The sequence below is a fragment of the Malaclemys terrapin genome, chromosome 11 (genome assembly GCF_027887155.1).
Source record: "Malaclemys terrapin pileata isolate rMalTer1 chromosome 11, rMalTer1.hap1, whole genome shotgun sequence".
In the NCBI taxonomy this organism is placed as follows: Eukaryota; Metazoa; Chordata; order Testudines; family Emydidae; genus Malaclemys; species Malaclemys terrapin.
The window spans coordinates 70360480-70384591 of record NC_071515.1 but is presented as its reverse complement, the minus strand read 5'-3'; the positions used below and the strand labels follow the sequence as shown (position 1 = coordinate 70384591).

Here is a 24112-nt window from a genome sequence, read left to right as displayed (position 1 = left end):
TGCACTGGGGAGAGCGGAGCTGTGGTCAGCTTGCCGCCCTCCCCCCGGCACTTTGGCTGCCGGGGAGAGCGGAGCCCCAGCCGGGCTCGGCGCCCTTCCCTGCCGCGCTGGAGGAGGGCGGGGGGGGGGGGGCGGAGGCTTTTTTGCCTGGGGCGGCAAAAAAGCCAGAGCCGGCCCTGTGTGCAGAACCCATTTTTGTTCTGAGTCTTGCAGCACTTACTTCATTGTATTTCAGTGCCCGAACACCTCAGTGATTGGCACTCTATAAATAGGGCCCTACCAAATTCACAGCCATGAAAAACACGTCACGGACTGTGAAATCTGGTCTTTTGTGTGCTTTTACCCTATACTGTACAGATTTCACAGGGGAGACCAGCGTTTCTCAAATGGGGGGTCCTGACCTAAAAGGGGGTGTCACGAGGTTATTTTACGGGGGTATTTACGGTATTGCCACCCTTACTTCTGCACTGCCTTCAGAGCTGGGCAGCTAGACAGCGGTGGCTGTTGGCCGGGTGCCCAGCTCTGAAGGCAGCACCCCGCTGCAGTGCAGATGTAAGGGTGGCAATACCATACCATGCCACCCTTTACTTCTGCAGTGCTGCCTTCAGAGCTGGGCAGCTGGAGAGTGGCGGCTGCTGACTGAGGGCCCAGCACTGCAGGCAGCAGCACAGAAGTAAGGGGGGCAATACCATACCAGGCCATCCTTACATCTGCACTGCCTTCAGAGTGGTTCTGCCTTCAGAGCTGAGCTCCCGGCCAGCAGCTCTGAAGGCAGCGCTGCCACCAGCAGCAGTGCAGAAGTAAGGATAGCAGTACCGCAACCCCCACTACAACAATCCTGCGACACCCCCCCCACACACACACACAATGCCTTTTGGGTCAGGACTCCTACAATTACACCATGACATTTCAGACTTTAAATAGCTGAAATCATGAAATTTACTATTTTTAAAATCCTATGACCGTGAAATTGACCAAAATGGGACCGTGAATTTGGTAGGGCCCTATCTATAAATATCCAAACATACAGAGAAGAGGGCAGTGTCCCATAAACTGAGGTACCTGGCACATTCAATAGCATTTTTTTCTGACATCTTCCAGAACCAGTAATTCTGAGTGATTATTTTAATATCCTGCTTGTTTCCTGGAGCTAGAGGTGTGTGTGTCCACTATATTTGTGCCAAAGCACACAGCAAAAGACAAACTACAACTCTCTCTCTCTCACCCATGTCAACAATTCGGTGCTAAGAGGCTGTCGCTAAATTTGTTCTGTGGGTGGATGAAAATCCAGTTCTCTTAAAACTTTTACTCTATGTCAGTGCAGTGGAACATCAAACCAAACTGGAGGGTGAGAGTGGAAAGGGAGGTGTAGGTTTTAAAATTATTTTCTGCGATTCCTGGAGAGGAGAGAGAAGCAATTCCTTTGAAACTTGGCAGCTTCATGTGGCGCACGTGGATTTAGATGGCAAAATCCAACCGTTTCTGCCCATGCTGTATGTCACAAATTAAATGTACATGGTAGAGTGTCATTGTTTGGTTTATTGGATTTCAGCTCATTCTTTAGAAAGTGGCCAGATAAATGATAGACACACACGACTCTGAAACTGAAATAATATATGAATAATACACTGTAATGACCGAAAGTTTTGCTGGATGGGTTCCTGTTTTGCTGGATGGTTTCCTGTTTTGCTGGATGGTTTCCTGTTTTGCTTTAGCTATGTGGGTTTTTAAACCACATTTATTTACTACTATCGAGTGTATGAATAGCAGTAGTTTCTAACCACTGGTGTGCAGACCATACTACTGGATCTCGTTTGGGATTGGCTCTGCAGGCACCCACAGGAATGGAGCTGTGCTGGGTCATGGTACAACCCTGTGCTATGTTCCCACACTCTACTGTAGCTTGAACTGCTCCAATCCCCAGTCTCACAATGCTACTTTCATTATGAGTTATCACAGGACTGGGGTTTGGAGCAGGCTATTTTCCTTGGGGCCAGGGGGGACACAAGTCAATAGGATACAGAGGGAGTTGGTTCATACCGCTGAAATCTTAGGGTCTGATTCTGTGATCTCACTTACCCTGGTGTACCAATGGCTTCACCCTTGCTACTCCTGATTAGAGTGATAGAAGTGAGATAAGATGCCCCCAAATGGTGGAGAGCCACTGTACTGATTACCCAGGCCTATTAAAATAAATGTAAAAGGATCAGTTTATTTTATGTAGGGCTTTTTTTACCCTCTCAGGGGGCCCTCCCCTGCTTCCACGTACCACTGCTACTCACTGCTTTAAGTGGTAGCACCCTCTGCCCCATGCAGCATCTGTTACTGCTCATCACAGTACCGAGGTTAGGACTGGCCCCTTTCACCGCCCTGCTTCCAAACTGCCACCATCAGTGGAGCCCCAGGGCACTTGCTTTAAGTGGGTTGGGTGCACAAGCGGAGAGCTGAGAGAGGCGACTGCTTCGGCAGAGGTCGCCGTGGAGGCGTCAGGGTGGGGAGCATGGGTTGAATCTAAACATGGTGAAATGAGATGCTTTTATGATGTTCTCTTTTAGGGGATGTGAAATGCTTCGGAGGAGATTGCTATGCCTTGGCTTTCGGTGTCCCAGCAGCACTCATGGTTATAGCCCTGGGTAAGTGGAAACAATCACAATGTTTAGAATGTTCCAGTCAGGAGGCTTTGAGTGTCGCTGTCCACTCTCACCGCCCAGTACACCTCTCCTCCCCCGCTGCACAGAGAACAAATGAAGTGTCGAACCCCCTCCCCTCCGAACCCCACTGGCAGGACAATCCACATCTCATTCTGTTCCTCTGATCTCCCTATGCAAGGGGTTGCCTTGCCACCTGTTGTCACTTTCACAGGATGGGCCTGGCTATGTCCTATAAGACGGCAGTTCAGGTTAGCGGCTGTCACATCATGGCCTTTCTGCAGCATGTGCCATGTTGTGACACTTATCTGCTGATGCTTTGAGGTGTGTCTCACAATATGATGGCCTCACACGATTCTGCTTCGAGAGGCTGCAAAGCAAATGTCCCAGTGCAGTGGTTTGCAACTTTGTCCTTGAGCAAGTTTGGCCTCTGGGGCCTCCACAATTTGTAGTCCTAGGTCTCTCAGTTCAGGGCAATTGCACCTGGATTTCCCCCTCGTGGTCCATCAAGGGCACTCACTCTAGGCTGCTGACTCCTCAGCTGTCACCAGTCTCCCTCCTAGCTGGGGTTTTTCCAGGTTGCACAGTTCCCTGCCTACACTGAGATATCTCCAGCAAGCCAGACTGCCTAAACAGGCCGGTGTCTATACTTTTCTTTCTTTCTGAAATCTATGAACAGTGGAATTGCCAGCTGTTATAAGTTAGCACTTAGCTCTTTCTAAGCAAGCACATTTATTCTTGAGGTGAAAGCATTTCAGCGAAAACATAGATATAAAAAGAGTTTCTAGATGCATGCTAAAAGCTTACCAGAGGTCACCCATCAGTCTTATGGGGTCTCTGGAGGCCAAAGTTCTTCCAACCCTTCCCAAGAAGGATTGGGGCCCTCCTTGGACAGAAGGTCTTGTCTGTCTGCTGGATCCGAAAGAAAGCTCTGAGTTAGTTTAAACTCAGGCTGTTTATCTAAAGGTGATTTCTTTGTCTGTTGGACTCTGGAGAATCCAATCTGAACCAGTATATGCGAGCCTCTCCAGGTAGTGGGACATCTTTGGGGATGTGCCAGCCTCCCACCACACCCACCGTTCTTAGTTCCTGGAGGGGCTGTGGTCACCCTCCCACAGGGAACTACATACAATCTCTGGCCCACAACGATACATACACGTAGTACAGTAAGATAGTCCAAACATATTTCAGGAAATTACCATATCTGTCACAATAGGCTCCCCAATGTGTGGGGTGGAAGCTTATCATAGTGCTTCTACCTCAAACTCACACAGTTTGCAGCTCAGGGCCATCTCAACTTTGTATCCAATGTTTGCTTCATGACCTACTCACTATCCAGAGATTCCCACGGGGGATTAACTGAGACTAGAGCAACTGCCTTGCTTTGGTTGGCTGTACTTGCCCGCGCAATTACTGTTATAGCCTATTATGTTACAGTAATAATACTGTACATTCCTATTCCTCGGTCTCGGGCACTATCTGTAATTACACAGTTTCCCAAATCTAACACTTTAGCCCCATCATCCTATTGCCAACATAGTCCTCGTATAGGCCTTATAAAATAGCAAATGCTGGCTGCGTTTCAGTTGCCATTCCTCAGTGACCAATAGAAACACCAACTTGTTTGTTTCTCTATTAAAATTGTTAACTACTGTTGAGAACAAGCCCCATTCATTCCCCTTATTATGCCGCACTCAAGAGTTTTCGTCACGGCATTGTGTGAGTTCTCTTTCAGATTGTTAGTTTAATTAACAGTCCAAGAGATCATGCAGTTTTCAAAAAATATTGGCTTAGCTGTAACATCAGTGACCTGGAAATTCACTCTTCCAGAGATAATGAACATGGCATCTTTCTGGAGAGCCTCCAGCAAAGAGGACAGAATAGGGCACTAGAAAAAGATAATGAGCCAACGATTAATGTTACAGCAATTGATTTCAAAAAGTGCATGGTCACTGGCTCTGAGAAGCGTCCCATTTTCCCACAGGGTTTGTTCCTATCAGTTTAAGAGACTACCGGATTTTTCCTACACAAGTATATGACAAGTATTTCTAGCAGGGTATCGATAGCTGGGGAAAACTGACTTGCAAATATTGCACAATTTCACTGCACAAATTGACTATAAATCTATTTTCTGCTGTGGTTCTCCTACAGCATTCATAGCATGCTGAATAAACGTCAAAATAAATGGGGTCCAGATGTAACATGTTAGGAAACTGAATAGAAACTCATTACAATGGAAAGCTGGAAATCATAGAACTATAGGGTAAGAAGGGACCACAATGGTCATCTAGTTTAACCCCCTGCCACACTGCACTACATGTGTCTAGTGGCTAGAGCAGGGGATTAGAAATGAAGACTCCCTGGGTTTGGTTTCACAATCTGTGACTCTGCACAAGTCTTTTAGGCTTTTAGCCATTTCTGTGCTTCATTTTACACAACTGTAAAAGGGAGAACATCTCACCATTAAAATTGTCAGCATTTTGCCAATGTAGGTAATTAAGGTAACCCTGGTATTTGAGATACTTCATCCTGAATATCCCCATCTCAGGCAAACACTTTAGGAAGCCTGATCTGCTGTGCATATATCTTGTGCTTGGGGAGAATGATTTGGCAGGGAAAGATCTTTCAAATTGTCCATCCCATCATACTCAGAGCTGATCTCTGTGAACTCCAGTGAGCATCATGGAACAATTTTACCAGGGGTTGTGGTGGATTCTGCATCACTGACGATTTTTAAATCCAGATTGGATGTTTTAAATCCAGATTGGATGTTTTTTTTAAAAGATCTGCTCTAAGAATTATATTGGGGACATTCAATGGCCTGTGTTATATAGGAGGTAAGACTAGATGATCACAATGTTCTCTTCCAGCCTTGGAATCTATGAAAAAACAACTTGGATTGACTGATAATGCTAGAAATAGACTTGAGATGCAAAATTTGGATGCAGTCTTGCATCTGGATTCCACTCGCCAAAGTTCTAGGTGTTCATAAATGGTAGGGTTTTTTTGGCCCAGCCTGTTTTGCAGATAAGGGCCAAATGCAACATTTAGATCGGGATCGAGTTTCAGATCGCAACCCCCGGTTTAGGGTAGAGTGACCACTCTTGCATTCTCAGAATACCGGACATTCCGGTACTTCCAGGAGTGGCATGGGCTGTGTATGCACCATGTGGATGCCATTTTGAAGCGCAGGCTGCTCCACCCCTGCCAGGGTGACCTGTCACACAGATGCTGGTAGCAGCGGAGCAGCGTCCTTCTCAAAATGGTGTCCCCCATTTGATACTGGACAAAACTATGTCCAGTTTTAGCTCAGTACTGGACGGGCAACAAACCAACCATAGAGAGGACTGTCCAGTTTAAAACTGGATGAATGGCCTGCCTAGTTCATGGCTGTTTATAATTTTGCCTCAGACCATGGAAAGTGGGGTTTCTTTTCAAAGGCTCGCATAGGAGTTAGGTGCCCCATTGATCTCCAAGGGGGATTGGGTGCCAAACTGCCCTGTGACCCTTTGAAAATCTCCCTATATACAGTGTGTGCCACTGAATACATGTAAATGACACATTATACTTACAGTTGGGGGGTAGGGGGGATGGATGGTGCATGGATGCTTATGTGTTTGTTTTATGCTACATACACCCTGGGCCCAATCCTGCTGCAAGTGCAACTCCTGTTGAAGTCACTGGGAGTTCTCTGCTCAGGAGGAGGCCCACAGCCATATGGCACCAGGAAGAATTCCAGATTTGGATTCTAATGTTTTACAGTTGTGTTTATTGCTGGAAGTGGAATGTACAAAAAAACTCCGCCGCGAGGGAACATCTTACTCGAAGTTTGCCAGTGCATTGCGGTGAGCTTGTTTCCATCCCATCATTTTCATGCACAATTCACAGGTTGTAGCATTGTAAAAGCACATTTTCATTGGGGTAAGTTTTGTATCTTTTTTTATATAATAATGTAATCTGGAGATATCGGGGAGCCAGGAACACCTGGGTTCTGCTCTTGGTGGTGCCACTGATGAGATGTGAGGAAGGGAAACTCATTTGGGGACAGATCTTGACACCCTTCCTCATGCTGAATGGTGCCTTACTCCACAAGGCGTTCTCCTGAGGTCCGCGGGGTGACTTGCAGAGTGAGGATGGTAGAATCTGACCCTTACGCTCTCTGAGAAGAAACTCTGAAAAGTCACAGAGTGGCTGAATCACAGGTTAATTTTTCTTTTTTGCTGTCCTGTAACTTTTCCAAAGTTGATGAGTTCAGCAGAGAGCAGTAGTACACGTGCCCACTAACCAAGCTCAGCTTGGTATTGTTATGGTGGGCGTCACCAGTGCACTGTAACGCATAGGTTCACTAGTCCTTTTTCCTGGCATGCAAGCTGTGTACAGTCTTTGAAGAAATACTGGATTGTTGTTAGTTTTGCCATATAGTTTCTATTTGGGGGAGTTGTTACAAACAGCAAGCATTTTCCGTCTGCCTTAATCTCTCTAACTGGAGTCAATCCTTGAGCCAGAGTTGATTCCTGGGAACAGGCCATTGGTTTCTCAAGGACTGGTGTAGACAGTGCAAATAAACAAATCACACGTAGAACATACCCACTTGTCCTCCGATGGGAAACCAAGCTGCAAGGCCCTGAAATCAGAGAAAGGGACAACAGTATTAATCTACAAACCGGCCTGCAGGAAAACAGAGGAATGAAAATTCTGGCTATGTCTTCACTAGCACTTTTGTTGGTCAGGGGTGTGAAAAAAAACACACCCCGCCCGACATAAGTTACACCAATAGAAGCACCGTTGTGGATGGGAGATACTCTTGCGCCGCTCATTGGGGGGTGGTTTAATTTTTCGGACCAGAGAGCTCTCTCCCATCGACATAGAGCGGCTACGCAGGGGACCTGACAGCGGCACCGCTGTAGCACTACAGCTGTGCCACTGTAAGGTCTATAGTGTAGACATAGCCTCTGGCTGTGAAGTTGCTGTAAATAATGAGGCATTTATTCCTTCCTGCCAGTGGTCAATTTAAACTGTGCTTTTTAGAAAAGAAAAATAAATGAAGTGATGTTAATGAATTTCAAATAAGAAGATTTTTCCTGTGACTGGTTTTAAAACAAGTAGGAAATGATCTTGGTGGCTGGTGTCACCTTTGCCTTTGAGAGATAAGAATAGGATGTAGCTGATCCTCTTAATCAGATAAGCATCAAAAGAGGAGTCCCTGAGAGAATCACACTCACAAAGAGCCTATCCTGCAACCCCGCAATTCCCGCTGACTTCAGTTGTGAGCATCCCTCAGGAGATGCCAGTGACTCCCAGGACCGGTCCCAAAGTAAAGAGATTGGGGGGAAAAATACAGTGATAGTTAAAAAGAGGAAGGGATTCAGAGGGTTGTTTAGTGGGAGAGCCAATGGATGGGAGCAGGACATGAAGAGGGATAATACCCAAATGTGTAATATTGAGGAGAAGGGCAGATCTGGGGCTGGAGTGAGCATTTGAGGGGAGGGGGTATAGGAAGATGCAGGTAGATATTTTGAGGTCAGAAAAATATTGAGTGACTTCATGCGTTATGTTTCCACATGCAAAGGACAACCATATCAGTTTGATTTAGACATAGACCATACCTTGGAGGTTTGAGAATGATGGGGGGGGGGAGTTTTGATCTGGAAATTCTACATGGACAGGGGGATGAAAGATGGGATGAGGGAGATGGTCTAACTGGTTGACATACACATAAGTTACCCCTGTTATTCATTTGTTCTTCCCTCTAGTTTGCTATTACAAACCGGCTGAAAAATCACTCCAAACAGATTCCAAAGAGGGAGCACTGGCTAGATTGGGCATCAGAAAAATACTCAGTAAGTGATGACTTACATGTAAGTGACTGAGTGTCTGGTTCTTTGATCTGGCATGGGCTGGGTGGTGTCTTGGGTTCTTGGGCTGTAATAGGGTAGCCTTAAAGGGACACCTTGAATCAAGCTGTGTGTCTGAGCCTTTCAGCAATCGCCAGTACAGATGAATTTTCCCGTACACTGAAATTAACCCTGAAATCTCCCCTTACACTGAAATTAATTAACATTAGTGAACTTCAAGATGTAAAACAAATGCAGCACTAAAAAAGCCATGCTGCACTGAGCACTACACAGCATCTCCAGGACATGAGTATCTCATAGGGCCTATGTATATAAATACTGTATATATTTGGTTGTCTCTCCCCTCAGCCTCTCTTTATTACTTGCCTTCCTAAATTGTAAATTCCTTAGGACCTGGACCATGTCTACCTCTGTGTATGTACAATGGGATTGGACATTCTGGGGGGCTGTCTGTAATGCAAATAGCGCAAGTAGCATGTATAAGTATGATAAATATTTGACACACCATTCCTTGGAGTTAATTAGGGACCTTCACACATGGGGACGGAAATTGTTGTTAGCTGTTCCACCCCCATTTTACCTTTCTGCTTTTTTCTCTTAATAGAAGCAACTGATCAATGAGATTAAAATGGTGACACGAGTTCTCTTCCTGTTTATCCCACTGCCAATGTTCTGGGCTCTCTTTGATCAACAGGTAAAGTATAACAAATCACAGACATGGTTATTGTGCCAGATTCTGATCTTGGTCATGCCAATGTAAATCTGGGGTAACAGATTCACAGTGCACTGAGGGCATCAGAGGTCTCATCTCCCCACTAGATATCCGCTTGCCTTGATGAGGCAGCACCTGCCATTCATGGTCATCTAGCTTTCAATCTCCTGCTTGGTTTCTAGGATGGGGTGGGTGCCAGAGGTGGTTGGAAAGAAGGTGCCATGCCTATAAACAGAAGAAAATGAGGGCTGAGAGAGAAGGGAAGCAGAGGTGGGAGAAACAAGCAGAAGAGATACTGGGAGAATGACTGAAGGAAGAGGAAGAGAAGTCAGGCCCCTCCAGCACTCACTTCTCCTCTGTTCCCTTATTCTTCCATCCCTCAGAGCACACCTGGGTTCTTACAATGGTCTGTTTTGTCCTTAGGGATCTAGATGGACTCTGCAAGCTACTAAAATGAATGCAGACTTTGTAAGTACTTAAGATTACTAGGGATTATAAAACTAGTAGTAACCCTGGCTTTTTGAAATTAATTGTTCACAATAGTTAAACCTGCTGCTTTACAACCTCGTAAGAGTTGCACTTTTATGGATTAGAAAAAATGTTGAAGATGTACGTACCAGAATTCATAATGATCGTGAAACATTATGGAAAGAAGTGAGGACTAGTAAACTAAGCCCAGCCCTGCGAGCTAGGACTACTTGAGTTCTACTTCTGTGACCTTGAGCAAGTCACTTAACTTCTCTCCCTCAGGTGTAAAATGTGGGGATGTTGTGAGGATCTATTAGTTAATAAATGTAATAGATGTAAATTGCCAATGGAACAGCATGCAGTCAAGTATAAATGTGTGTAAACCCGCTGGGGAAGGATTTTTTCATACAGGGCCCCATTTACAGAAGTGTATGCAGTGTTTAATTTGTAATGAAAGAGGTGCCGGGGATCAAGCAATTAGGTGCCAGAGTTCAAACAGTTTTTTTTACTTTCACACCTGATACAGAAAGCCCAGAGGGGCTGGGGCTATGAACGGCTAAACCAAGAGGTGCCGGAACTCAGCCCCAGCAAGTCCTGGCACAAATTACGCACTGCATGTGTGTCTTAATAGGCCATCCAGATCTTACATGTGGACACTCAGATCAGTACTTAGGCATGTAAATGGCCATCTTCTTTGTGTAAATTCGGATTTAATCTCCAAAGTGTGAGTCCTGTTATATCACTCACATTTGAAGATTGGGCCCATGGCATTTGTCACTTGTTAGGGTAATCAATCCAAGCAAGACATGAAAAGATTAGGAGTACTTGTGGCACCTTAGAGACTAACAAATTTATTAGAGCATAAGCTTTCGTGGACTACAGCCCACTTCTTCGGTATGCATCCGAAGAAGTGGGCTGTAGTCCACGAAAGCTTATGCTCTAATAAATTTGTTAGTCTCTAAGGTGCCACAAGTACTCCTGTTCTTTTTACGGATACAGACTAACACGGCTGCTACTCTGAAACCTGTCATGAAAAGATTGCAACTCTGTATTTTATACTGTGAAAGGAAAGTCAATGAAAGTTCACACAGCCCTTGTGACTGGTGACTAGAAACACTGTAGTCTCTGTGTTTAGTGATACATTAATGAAACATCTAAGAATCGACAGAACTCCTTTACTAAACACTCTCTGGCTGAAAACAAAACTGTTCTTAGCATTTTGTCCCAACAGTTCCTATGGATTTTTGGCTCATGTATCAACCTGTCCCACTTCCTCTGTGCACATCAAGGGCAAACTGTCTCTTTAAGAACAGGAGTACTTGTGGCACCTTAGAGTGCTCTAATAAATTTGTTAGTCTCTAAGGTGCCACAAGTACTCCTGTTCTTTTTGCGGATACAGACTAACACGGCTGCTACTCTGAAACCTGTCTCTTTAAGGCCTCCTGGCATTTCTCTTTGTAAAATCCCCCTTGCTTTCTCAGTCAAGCATTCTCCTTCAGTAAGGAGTGAGCATTAACAGGAGAAAGGAAAGTCAGATCTGTTCCTGTGTGAGCTGAAATATGTAGACTCTTATTTACTAATGCCAAATTAGCACTCTGTATACAAACTGATGGGAAGAGCAGGTATTTCCCTGCCACCGCGTATTTAGCTTTGTAACTGTTTTGCACTGCAATTGTAACTCTCCCAGATTCTGCTGTCTGCAGAGACAGGCAGCCATTTTGCACTCGGCTTAGTGCAGACTCTCAGAGAGGAGACAAAAGTGTGCGGTGTTCTTTCATGGAGATTTTACTTTTGTTCTTTCTTGGGGCGGTTTCGTTTCTTAATCTAAAAGGAAAGTCATTCTGACTGAAAATATCTGTTTGCTCTTTGTGCTCAGAGAAACACCTGCTGCTGGTGAAATGCATACTTCCTCCTCTCTGGAGACTGCCAAGCTATCCCCTTTGGGCACTTATTCATATCCCTCACTCCTAAAAATATTTCCAAAGAGTAATTTTTGGAGTACTAGGTTGTACAGCCCACTCCCCCTCAGTGCAGCGTTCTATCCCCGCCAATGGCATAAGGGCCTCATAGCCAGGTAGTTGAGCCTAATACAGCCTCGGCTAACAGAGTTAGAGGCTCATGCTTTTAGAACTAGGGTTCTACCACCAGGAGAGGGGGACAGAGCACCATGTTGAGTGGTTGTGGGTTACAGTTGTGCCAAATGACAGGCATTGTCCAGAAATGGGCTTAAGTAAAACAATCCCACAACCATATTTTGAAGCTGCCCAGAGTTTGGGAGCATTATGTGGCAGAGTTTTGGCTCATCCCATTATGGATGTAGAGGGGAAGCTCAACATTTGGATCCCAATCTGGATTCCAAAATACCCATTCTTCTTTCCCTACCAAGTTTAGGGCTGATCAAATCTGGGGCAGTAGCTTCTAGTGTTATCAAAACTTTTCCAGGGATCGGATCTCCCCCAGTTGTCCTCTCTCCAGGGATTTATGTTCCTTCTGCAAAGGACTCAGTTCAAACACCACATCCTTAGAAGAGAAATGGCAGGGAGAACACAGCATCCACCACTCAAGCAAAGGTAAAGCACCCGAGAAGACAGTTCAGCTACCAAGGTCTATATTGTGGGCGGTTTGCTTAGTTGCTAGCAATAGACATGGTATTATGTTGTGTTGACTAATCAGTTTGAATGTCTGTTTATTTCAGGGAGGAATAGTCTTTAAGCCAGACCAAATGCAGGTAAAAGAACCCATAGGGCAAATTGCACGGTCCTTGTAAATGTGTTGTCTTTCTTATTCATAGTTCACTCTACACTCACAGCCCAGTCCTGCTCTTATTAAAGACAATGGCAAAATTCCTACTGACTTTAATGGTGCAGGATCAACTCCTTAATTTTGCTATGTATTTGGTGAAACGTAGTCCTCTGGCCTTAAAACTCCCCTTAGAGCTGCAGGGGATTTCCTACTCTGCAGGTGAATTCTGTTGACTAGCCATGAGTTCCTGTAAAACAAGGGACTTCAGAGGGAATTCCTAGAATCATAGGAACATAGGGCTGGAAGGGACCTCAAGAGGTCATCTAGTCCAGCGTCCTGCTCTGAGGCAAGACCAAATGATTGTGCTGCAGCCATGTTATGCTGGCATAATACGGGTGAGCACAGAGGGTTTTGCTAACCGGTGCAGAGTGGCACAGCCAGCTTTATCCCACCCCCCAGCCCAGGAATTTCCAATGCAGGAAATGTGTCAAGGGCATGTCAGTGTGGGCTGGGATTGGGGTTTGGAGGAGTGCAGCCACGGCTTTTCTCTTCCCTGACTGTTCTCTGTCGTCATAATGGTTCCTTAGGGTCTTTGCAGCCAGGGTACAAATTAGGGTGGGCCTCTAAGCTGCTCCAACATGCACTGATGGTGGAACCACCCCCCAGCAGCCCCTGCATAGAAGAGGCACAAGCCACCTCTCCTTTCTTCTGGTCCCTGGGGTGTGCTCAGCATTGCCGGAAATAGAAATTTTCTGTCCTTTCCTGCAGGGAAGGTGGAATTTTAAGGCTCCAGGACTGTGCAGTGCAATCACAGTTGATTGCAGCAGTTTTCGGCTCTCTAGGGGTGGCTGAACTGCTTCAGAGAAATTCAAAGTCACCTCTTCCCTGCAATCTTCACTCAAAACTCAAGCTGAACGTTCCTTGATGTTTGTTCCCCACAGCCATTATTCATTTCCCTGTATTTCCACTGCTATTTGGCAGCACGCACACAGATGTCCCAGCAGAAAAGCTGCTCCCATGAGACTTCTGAGCAGACTGGAAACAGTCTGTGTTGGAAATCTCACAAAAAGAGTCTGTTCTCATGAGATTTTTAACCCTATAATGAAGACCCAAGATTTGAGCATCATTGTTAATTAAACATCTCAGTTATTGAGTTGATTCCCTAATCAGAGCTCTGAGCCTTTGGAAATTCTCCCATCTCTGTTATTAATGCATTTCTTTGTGCACTTTAAAAATGCAGTGCCTCAGTTTCCCCATTGGTAATACTGGGCTCATACACTTATTCACCTTCTAGGGGTGTTGTAAGGATGAATATATTCATGTCTGTGAACCTTAAATGGAGGAAGCTTTGGAAGTGCAAAGTATGATTATATTTTTGAGTGTTTATTTGCATCATTCCTATAATGGAATTATTTCTGCTTTATGAGTTTAATTACTGTAAATCGCTTTGTATTGCCTAATCTCTCCCATCCATTGGTGCTGCAGTTCTTGAACCCACTCCTGATTCTGATCTTCATCCCAATTTTTGACTTTGGCATCTACCCCCTGATCAACATGTGCAGATTTAATTTCACGTAAGTATTTGGGGCAGTGCATACTGCCAAATTTTTATTCCTTTGCAGCTTCCTTCTTCCCCCCCCCCCGAAAAATAAGTTTATACGAGATTGGGTGGACAAGACACCTGAGCTTCCATTCATTCCGCAACCTATTCTTGCTTCTAACTTAGTCTTCTGTCCTGCATTTGGCAACATCACCAAGCTAACACATAGTCCTTGGACATTACAGAGGGAAAAGAGCAATTAGGTCAGCTCTTCCAGTTCCGCACCAGGGGGTTGTTCCCTACTGAGGGTGCAGAATTGTTCCAAACTGAGCGTTCAGTAGGGCTTTGTCTAGTCCAATGTAACTGTCTCGTGTAACAGGGATTCCCCAAGCCTTGGAGGAGTGTCCCAGGAGCTAGCAGATCTCGTTGACAGTGGATTTTCCCCAGCAGTCAATCTCATCACTCCCTTTCTTAATTTCATCCCACAGCTCCTCATTGCACGCTCTTGCACTACTCTAAATAATTGACCTCCTGTTTTAGGGCCTGATTGAGGCTTTCCCCACTTTGGCCCCTCCGGGGAGGAAGGGAGCTAAACTCATTAGCAGTCCTTGTTCTCAGGAGTCTTCCATTGACTTCGGTGGCCCTTGGATCAGACCCTCAGAGAGCAAGTTGCTTGTGTGAGCAGAGCTGGCAAGGTGCAATGAGAACAAGATGCTGTGCCCTCTTCCATAGTGGTGTCATGGCCACACTCCCCCATGCGCGCCTCAGAGAAGGAAGCATTTTACTCTCCTGAGACATGGTGTCCTGTGGAGCGCCCACTGGAGCAGCACTTCTCCACCCTGCCTCAAAGGGCCTTACGCTGGCAGAGCTGACTGGACATCTAGCCACATTATAACCAGTTCTTCGTCCATTCCACTCATGAGCCCTAAATTCACATGCAGATTAAAAGCTCTGCCACACAGCAGGGACCAGAGAAAGCTCCATGCTCCAGACCAGGGGTAGGCAACCTATGGCACGCGTGCCGAAGGCGGCATGCGAGCTGATTTTCAGTGACACTCACACTGCCCGGGTCCTGGCTACCAGACCGGGGGCTCTGCATTTTAATTTAGTTTTAAATAAAGCGTCTTAAACATTTTAAAAACCTTATTTACTTTACATATAACCATAGTTTAGTATCAGAGGGGTAGCCGTAGACGTCTGATGAAGTGGGCATTCACCCACGAAAGCTTATGCTCCAATACTTCTGTTAGTCTTAAAGGTGCCACAGGACCCTCTGTAACAATAGTTTCATTATATATTATAGACTTATAGAAAGAGACCTTCTAAAAACGTTAAAATGTATTACTGGCACGTGAAACCTTAAATTAGAGTGAATAAACAAAGACTCGGCACACCACTTCTGAAAGGTTGCTGACCCCTGCTCCAGACCCTGCTCCATCTTAGTATTATACTGTATCTAAAAAGAATCCCCTAAAAATAATTCTGAATTAAACTCAGTCTCTTTCCCTCCCCAAGACACGGGTGCTGACACACCAACGCCCTGTCTTACACTTCCATCTGCGAGCGCTATGCAGGGTCCCCAGAGGAGTCCACAAGGCTGCAGGGGTCTGGATTGCTAGATCCTAATGCAGGATCAGGGCCAAAATGGGGTCACTTATTACAACAGCATAAAGAGTCAACAAGTGTTTTTTGTTACACTTAACTGAGAGACGGGCTCAAACTTGAAAATTTGGCTTCATAGCTGGAGTTCCAGCAGCCCAAAATTCAGAAAATTTGGATCTGGGGCCATTTGCATTATTTGGATATGGATCCACATTTGGATTTTGAACAGCCTAAGCATCCAGAGTTGTTTTGGTTTGGGTCTAGCGCTAATTTAAATATTCAGCCTGGACCTACTTCAGATCTCACTTTAACTGGTTCCACATCAGGATCACTCCTGTGACTCCAGGGGTGTTACTCTTGGTTTACACCAAGTACAGTAAGCCCGGTCTGAATTTGACTCTAAATGTATTTGCATGAGAAGTAACAGCACAGATGATAGGAGTACTTGTGGCACCTTAGAGACTAACAAATTTGTTAGTCTCTAAGGTGCCACAAGTACTCCTGTTCTTTTTGCGGATACAGACTAACACAGCTGCTACTCTGAAGCACAGATTCATAGACTCATAGACATTAAGGTCAGAAGGGACCATTATGATCATCTGGTCTGACCCCCTGCATGCTGCAGGCCGCAAGACCCTTCCCTGGACTCTACCGTTGAAGTCCCCAATCCTGTGTTTTAGTGACTTCAATCGGCTGAGACCCTCCTGCTAGTGATCCCTGCCCCATGCTGCGGAGGAAGGCGAAAAACCTCCAGAGGCTCAGCCAATCTACCCTGGAGGAAAATTCCTTCCCGACCCCAAATATGGCGATCAGTAATACCCCGAGCATATAGGCAAGAGTCTCTAGCCTGACCCTTGTTGGCCATTATGCTGTTCATGTACCATTGCTTGGTTTTCCTTGGCTACTATGTAGATGATGTAGCTGGTTGGAAGTTTTGATGATGTGAACTATATTTTTGTTCTTGAAGTCTGCAGCTAAATAGCCTGCTACCTTTTTTGTCTTTCCCAAAAAGGACTTGAAGATAGATCATTTGTGGTGCTTCTTCCAACATTACAAGTTAACATAATGCCAGAATCTATTCCCACTAGAAGAGCTCAGAACAAGCTAATATGAAACTTGCAAGCAAAGAGCTTTTTTCATGGCATATCAATTTTAATTGGCCTCAGTGCTGGTCTTGTACTGTATAATAGAATAGTTTGAAGTTAAACGATTGTCAATTTCAACAGCACATCATCCACAGTGCCACCTGTTTGGACAGTTTAATATATGCCTTTGGAGTATCTTTGACTCTGAGGGATGGTATTACACATTTTACATTACACTTTTATTAAGGAAATCTCTCCCATTCACTCTGCAGGCCTATTAGAAAAATGGCAACAGGTATGATCCTTGCAGGTCTGGCGTTTGCAGCTGCAGCCATTGTAGACGTCAAAATAAATGTAAGTACAGAGCAGTTGCACATGTGGAGATACACACAAATCCACATAGATACATAGCCTCCATTGGGCTATTTTATTAATGTCTATTGGACAATACTCCTTGTAATTATTGTACAGCTTGATCTCCTTCATTAACATATGCTTTACCGTTAAACACACTGTTACTTTTAATAATACTTATCACCTTGTCTGCTTCTCTCACCTCCTAATCTTTGCCATTCTGATGTGCCAATCATCTGTATCAGTTTATAGCATATAGTGCTTTCTATTGTCAATGTGCTTTACAAACATCTAATTAACACTAGTGGCTAATTCCAAATAGGTAGTGTATCCTATCTTCTGTCTAATGTTTTATCTTGCCTGTGTTTAAGTAGGGATGGTTTTGTTCCTTTCCATGTGATTACATTAGGATTAGATTTGTTTGCATGGATAATGCTTTCAATAATAATGGGTTTGAGTGTACTCAGACTTATTTAGTTAGTCATTTGTAATTGACATGGTTGTCCTATTTTCTGGGTGTTTTCTAATCGCTTGCAATTTCTGTATGTCTGTTATACATGTTACTACTATTTGTTGTTTCTAGGCTGAGCATGGCAGGTATTTTGCAGACATAGGTTGATCTTTTCCTTTTAAAAAATGAATAAGGAATTAATTTTTAAAACTTCCACTGAGACTGATAAAAGACCCAATCCATCAAGATATATTTGACACAGAGTAATCCCTAACTTGCTATGGCCCATAGAGTTGGGCTTTTATTTACTGCTGCTCTCATGAAGTCATTAGCAAACCATACAGAATGGGAAGAGACTGTCTAGGAAGGAGTACGGGAGAAAGGGATCTAGGGGTTATAGTAGACCACAAGCTAAATATGAGTCAACAGTGTGATGCTGTTGCAAAAAAAGCAAACATGATTCTGGGATGTATTAACAGGTGTGTTGTGAGCAAGACACGAGAAGTCATTCTTCCGCTCTACTCTGCTCTGGTTAGGCCTCAGCTGGAGTATTGTGTCCAGTTCTGGGCACCGCATTTCAAGAAAGATGTGGAGAAATTGGAGAGGGTCCAGAGAAGAGCAACAAGAATGATTAAAGGTCTTGAGAACATGACCTATGAAGGAAGGCTGAAAGAATTGGGTTTGTTTAGTTTGGAAAAGAGAAGACTGAGAGGGGACATGATAGCAGTTTTCAGGTATCTAAAAGGGTGTCATATGGAGGAGGGAGAAAACTTGTTCACCTTAGCCTCTAAGGATAGAACAAGAAGCAATGGGCTTAAACTGCAACAAGGGAGGTCTAAGTTGGACATTAGGAAAAAGTTCCTAACTGTCAGGGTGGTTAAACACTGTAATAAATTGCCTAGGGAGGTTGTGGAATCTCCGTCTCTGGAGATATTTAAGAGTAGGTTAGATAAATGTCTATCAGGGATGGTCTAGACAGTATTTGGTCCTGCCATGCGGGCAGGGGACTGGACTCGATGACCTCTCGAGGTCCCTTCCAGTCCTAGAATCTATGAATCTATGAACCAGTCACTGAAATCAGATTTTGTGGGTTCATTTCTCCTCCCCATTCTGTACTTCTTTGCCAGGCAAAACTCTGTCACTGAAATCAATGAGAGTTCTGTCTGAACATTGGTCCCAGGGTGTGGTTATTTCCCAATGAGGCATTGCACCCTTGTGTAGAAAACAGACCCCATAAGAGCTTTTGCCATTAAAATCTCTATCAAAGATACCTGATTTATAACATCAGACAAAAAAATCAGAACCAACCAGGCATTACGGCAGCCTTTGCAGTCACTAAAAGTAGGGTGGGCTGGTTAAAAACAGACTGTTCTGATTTGCAAATAATGCAAGATGCCTCTGAAAAGCTCTTTCTAGCAAATTATTTCCAATAAGGATTTAAGTACATGTATGTTTGTTTGTTTCTGTCTCTGTGTCAATAGAGAAAGACATATATAAATAGCTCTTTGATATTGTGGTATTGTATATGTAATCTAGAAATATCTCATAGAGACACAGTGCTCAGCATGCCTGAGTCTGCTCCCATTTGAAGTCAATGGGAGTTATACTTGTTGACGTCAATGGGAACAGAGTTAGATTGTTGCTGGGTGTATTCAAAAACCCTACCTATGGACATCACTATAATTCTATCGTTATCTAACATGATAATACACTATCCAATTAAACCTCTGCACTTGGGAAATGTACAATGTGAAAATCAGGTTGGCTCCAACTATCCAGGAAAAGTATCCCAGCTACACATCATCTCTCGTGTATTTGATGGGGGTGGGTGTGACGACCACCTTTCCAAAGAATGGTAGATTAGGCAGTGAGGTTCCTACCAAGTAAGCTCTTCCTAAATCAGAGTTACGATCAGCTGTCTCACAGTGCAGCACCCGACAGCACCCTCGCTGCAGAGAGGCAGAATATTACAGCTATGAGCTGAGTGGTATTAAGCAGCTATAATAAAGGGTAAAACTAGCACATCATTTTGTTTTAATCAGGAAACCACTATGCCCTCGCCTGTTCCAAAAGAAAGTTTCATTCAGGTTCTGAATTTGGCAAATGACAATATTCATGTGAAAATCCAAGGCCAAGACTTATTTCAGCAACCCATTGGGGCTTTTCAGGTAAGAATATATTTTGGGATTAAGAGTCCATTGAAACCCAGGGCCGGCTCTGGCTTTTTTGCCACCCCAAGCAAAAAAAAAAAAAAATCGGGGTGGCCGGATTGGCAAAGCAGGAAAAAAAAAAAACCCTGAACCGCGGCCGGAGCCAGGGTGCAGGAGGACTCCCTGCACTGCAGACACGCCAGGGCTTCAACGGGGTGCTCGTCACGTGGCCCCAACCACTGCGCCGCCTGCCAGGAGGGCTCTGCGCCGCTCTGGTCAGCGGGGAGGGAAGGACGCGGGCTGCCCTGCCGGGCTTGCTACAGACCTGGCACCAGCTGGGGCAGACGGAGCGCGCAGCCCGCTCCCAGCAGGGCGCTCCCCTCCTCCGCGCCACTGCCCCCTGCAGGGCGGCTGGATCGGCGAACAAAATAAAAAAAAACAAAACAAAAAAACCCAAAAAGCGGCCGTGCAACCCTAGGATTGGGCGGAATGCCGCCCCGTAGAATCTGCCGCCCCAAGCACGAGCTTGCTCGGCTGGTGCCTGGAGCCAGCCCTGTTGAAACCAAAGAGATTCTTTCCAGTGTCATCCATAGCCTTAGATGAAGCCCTTAGACAGTGGCAGTAGGAGTGTAATGGCACCTCAAATAATGTATGCAGCAAATATTAGCCCAAATTTGTATTCTCCTGAATTGAATACATCCCACAATGACTTCCTAATTCACAGAAAGCTCAGGTGTCATCTCAGCAGGCTCCCATTTGAAAGAGGAAGCATCCACACTCCCATATGTTTAGAGACTCAGAAAGCTGTTACCTTGCACTTCCTGAGCCAGCCCTGCCTGGGAGGAGGGCATGGAGCCGCCCACCTTCTGGAGACACCGCACTGTGTCTTTGGTGGCAAAATTTAAACAGAGCTTTTTGAGTTGCATTTAAGCAGAAGATGAACAGATGGCTAATTGCATTCACCTATAACTAGGAATAAAGGATAATTGTCCCAGGATGAACATGTGCAGGAGGGGGGAAAAAAACCCACATTCAGTCTGCATCTCTCATTGCTTAGACGTAAATCAAATGTCACTGCTGGGATTTGGATTTTGGATTTTAAATGTATTTACCTGGAAAGAATAAAAGAAAAGAAGGGGCGGGGGTTTACTTAAACTTGAACCTGGCAGCTTAGTTCTCTCTCCTTTCAGGATCCCAAGTACATTGGGTGCAGCCTCGTTAGGTGTTCAGCATGGTAATGCATTGGCCACCAACTGTCCATAATCTTCTTTTGTAGCTATAGAACAGGGGTCGGCAACCTTTCAGAAGTGGTGTGCCGAGTCTTCGTTTATTCACTCTAATTTAAGGATTTGTGTGCCAGTAATACATTTTAATGTTTTTAGAAGGTCTCTTTCTATAAGTCTGTAATATATAACTAAACTATTGTTACAGAGGGTCCTGTGGCACCTTTAAGACTAACAGAAGTATTGGAGCATAAGCTTTCGTGGGTGAATGCCCACTTCATCAGACGTCTGATGAAGTGGGCATTCACCCACGAAAGCTTATGCTCCAATACTTCTGTTAGTCTTAAGGGTGCCACAGGACCCTCTGTTGCTTTTTACAGATTCAGACTAACACGGCTCCCCCTCTGATACTAAACTATTGTTGTATGTAAAGTAAATAAGGTTGTTAAAATGTTTAAGAAGCTTTATTTAAAATTAAATTCAAATGCAGAGCCCCCGGTCTGGTAGCCAGGACCCGGGCACTGTGAGTACCACTGAAAACCAGCTTGCGTGCCATAGGTTGCCTACCCCTGCTACAGAGTTTGTTGAGTGGCACAACAAGCCCAGGGGAAGATCTGTCCTGCAGTAGCAGCAAGCACAGAGAGAATGCCCTGAGCAGTGGGTAGTATTAAACCTGGAGGAGTCGCTCTGAGCTCTGGGTAGACTAGCATCAAGCACATAGGTCAACATAGGCCATTTACCAAGCAGGCTGGGATGCTTTCAGCTAACCTTAATCCCCCACTCCCTATTAATCTGTCTCTACAACTTTCCTGGAAGTCGGAATGGGAGTTCCCCAGGAAGAACTTGATCTTTTCTCTTATGAAGAAAATACGTAACCGCCTGTTTTCTTTTTGCAGGACCCAGCTGAGTATTCAAAATTAATGCTGAATGGAGCACAACAAAACCTTGGCTTTGAGCTGCAGTCCCAAGGATCAGTGTCCACATTTTACCACACCGTGCAGGAAAAGTCAGTATACAGCTTAATTGTCTACAAGTCAGAGGGAAACCTATCAAGCCACTTAGTAAGTGAAGACTGAAGTGTAAATACAGTATTAATTCAATGGCTGAGATGATACAGGGGGGTAATGGGTTCATTAATTCATTCGCTCAGTTGCAGAGTCTGTCTGGTTGCTCTCAGATGCTGTAAACTCGACTTTGCAGTTAGCAGCATTGAATCTGTGCTCAGTTCTGCTGGTGATTAACGAACTAGCAGATTTTATGGCATCAGTGTTGCTGGGCCCTGTTTAAACTGGTGAATGCTGCAAGAGAGCAGAATAGTGCCTGCCAGGCAGCAGGGCCGCAGAAGATAGGGAAGCTGAGCGTCTGAGCTTCAATACAGCAATGATGTTAAAAAGAGACTCTGGGGCCAGGCATAGAATGAAAACAGCAGTGGAATGTTTGTAGGTTTAGTTATTACAAGTCTACTAAAAACACACAGAAGGCCCATTTGTTTTACTGAACAGAACAAATGATTATGCTAGCTTCTCTCTGCGCCGGCAGCAGAGCCAGCTTGGTTTGCAGTTTCGGGAATTGCTGCAATGGCCTTGTTGGAGATGTATATTGGACACTATGGGCCAGATTCTGATCACCTACATGAAGCCAAAGAAACTCTATTGAAGTGAATGGAGGTACTCCAGATTTGACCAAGGGGTAAATGTGATCAGAATCTGACCTCGTGTTGAAACACGCTTCCTCCTGGGATTCCTCAGCCTTGTCACTCTGTGTTGCCAGCCCCATGCATTCGAATGCTCAAAATCACAAGATTGGCTGAAAAATCAGGAGATTATAAAAAACAATCAATTTGCCTCTGAAGTTCATTTTCTTGGTCTTTCTGGGTTTTGGAGTCTTTGGGCTGCATTCGGGTCCCGTTCTCAAGCTTTTCTCCACAATTGTGAGCACTAGAAACTCGCTTTAAAAAACCCCCCAAAACCTGCAACTCTCATGAGCTCTCTTGATTCCAGAAGCTGGGGCTTTAAGAAAAAACATCAGATACCCAAGGCTCATGATAAAATCACGAGAGTTGGCAGCACGAAACTCTTGTCATCTTCTCCCTTAAAAGAATAAAGTAGTACTATGTTGGCTTGCGGGCATGTGCTCGGAAGAGCTTCGAGAGCAGCTCTGAACGTGCCAGGATTCAGTGCTCCTCAGCATCGCTTGTAAATTTTAGGGCCAGGTTGGCACCTTTGCTGCAAGCCCTAAACTGCGCCTGGGGGCCTGGAGTTATCCGGGACAGCCACAAATTCAGGAGAAATATGGGAGGAACCAGGCAAGGCTGACTGTGAGATTGAGCTCATCACCTAGGCAGCGTCAGCTGACAGGGCTGCTATGCAGCCTCAGTTGGAATTTATACCTGCCCCAGACCCCAGTGGCAGGACCCGGGGGGCAGGGTTTGCACTCAGAGAGAGTCACCCGTCCATCCGGTTCACCTGCCTAGGAATACAGGAGGGGCAGGTGGAAATTTCACGCTTCAGAGCTGTATCTGACCCTTATTTTTTTAAAGCCTGGGGTCCAAATGATACTCTCGTTTACACTGCGGGCAATGGGCCAGCTTTCTCCCTGGCTACATTGTATGCTGTCAGTGGAACTGCACTGCTGGCACCGAGAGCAGGACATATCTCACCGTCGTGAGGGACTGCTGGGTTTGCCCATCGCTGGCACGGGTCTCTGGGGCTTTCCTCAGGCGAGCCAGCCTGGAGAAGCTTTCTGTGATGTTCTCCCATCTTTGGAGCCCCTGAACTGTAGATAAAGAAATTAACAGCTCTAGGGTGCATTGATTACAATAGTAATTTAACTGGCCTGGCCTGCCCCACTAAAAGGCGATGTTATTTCCCATGTATCCACCATTTAAATAAATGCCGTTGTTATTTATTATACACGTGTTTACTGTCCATTATGACTGTTTATCATGTATAGAGCAGCGGACAGCACCAAAAACATAATAGGCATTTTATAGGCATGTCAGAAGACAAGGTCCTTGCCCTGAGAAACTCAGTCTAATCTAGAGAAAGAAGTGTGTGTGGTGGTGGGGAATGTAAAACGTTTGCACTACGTTGAGATAGACCCGTATTCTGATCACCTTGTGCATGGTATGGGCCACATCCTTGCCTGGTGTAAATTGGCATAGCTCCATTGACTTCAATGGTCACAGAACATCAATGGAGCTACGCTGGCTGAGGATCTGTCCCTATGATTTTATTACCCCTTTGGGTAGGGACCGTGTTTTCCTCTGTCTTTCCCAGCCCT

General features: G+C 45.1%; 1 protein-coding gene across 3 annotated transcripts in view; it reads left to right on the top strand.

Annotated features, from left to right (window-relative positions):
• Nucleotides 1-24112, top strand: part of SLC15A2 (solute carrier family 15 member 2) — a 61742-nt gene that overhangs the window by 23865 nt on the left and 13765 nt on the right. For 2 of the 3 annotated variants that reach the window (XM_054044802.1, XM_054044801.1), the window contains 10 exons: nucleotides 2556-2633; nucleotides 6411-6493; nucleotides 8402-8488; nucleotides 9108-9197; nucleotides 9639-9683; nucleotides 12379-12411; nucleotides 13911-13999; nucleotides 16925-17006; nucleotides 19500-19625; nucleotides 21727-21891. In XM_054044802.1, coding sequence (XP_053900777.1) covers nucleotides 2556-2633; nucleotides 6411-6493; nucleotides 8402-8488; nucleotides 9108-9197; nucleotides 9639-9683; nucleotides 12379-12411; nucleotides 13911-13999; nucleotides 16925-17006; nucleotides 19500-19625; nucleotides 21727-21891 — 878 coding nt within the window. The remainder of the gene's footprint in view (nucleotides 1-2555; nucleotides 2634-6410; nucleotides 6494-8401; nucleotides 8489-9107; nucleotides 9198-9638; nucleotides 9684-12378; nucleotides 12412-13910; nucleotides 14000-16924; nucleotides 17007-19499; nucleotides 19626-21726; nucleotides 21892-24112) is intronic. The other variant, XM_054044803.1, reaches the window with a different exon arrangement.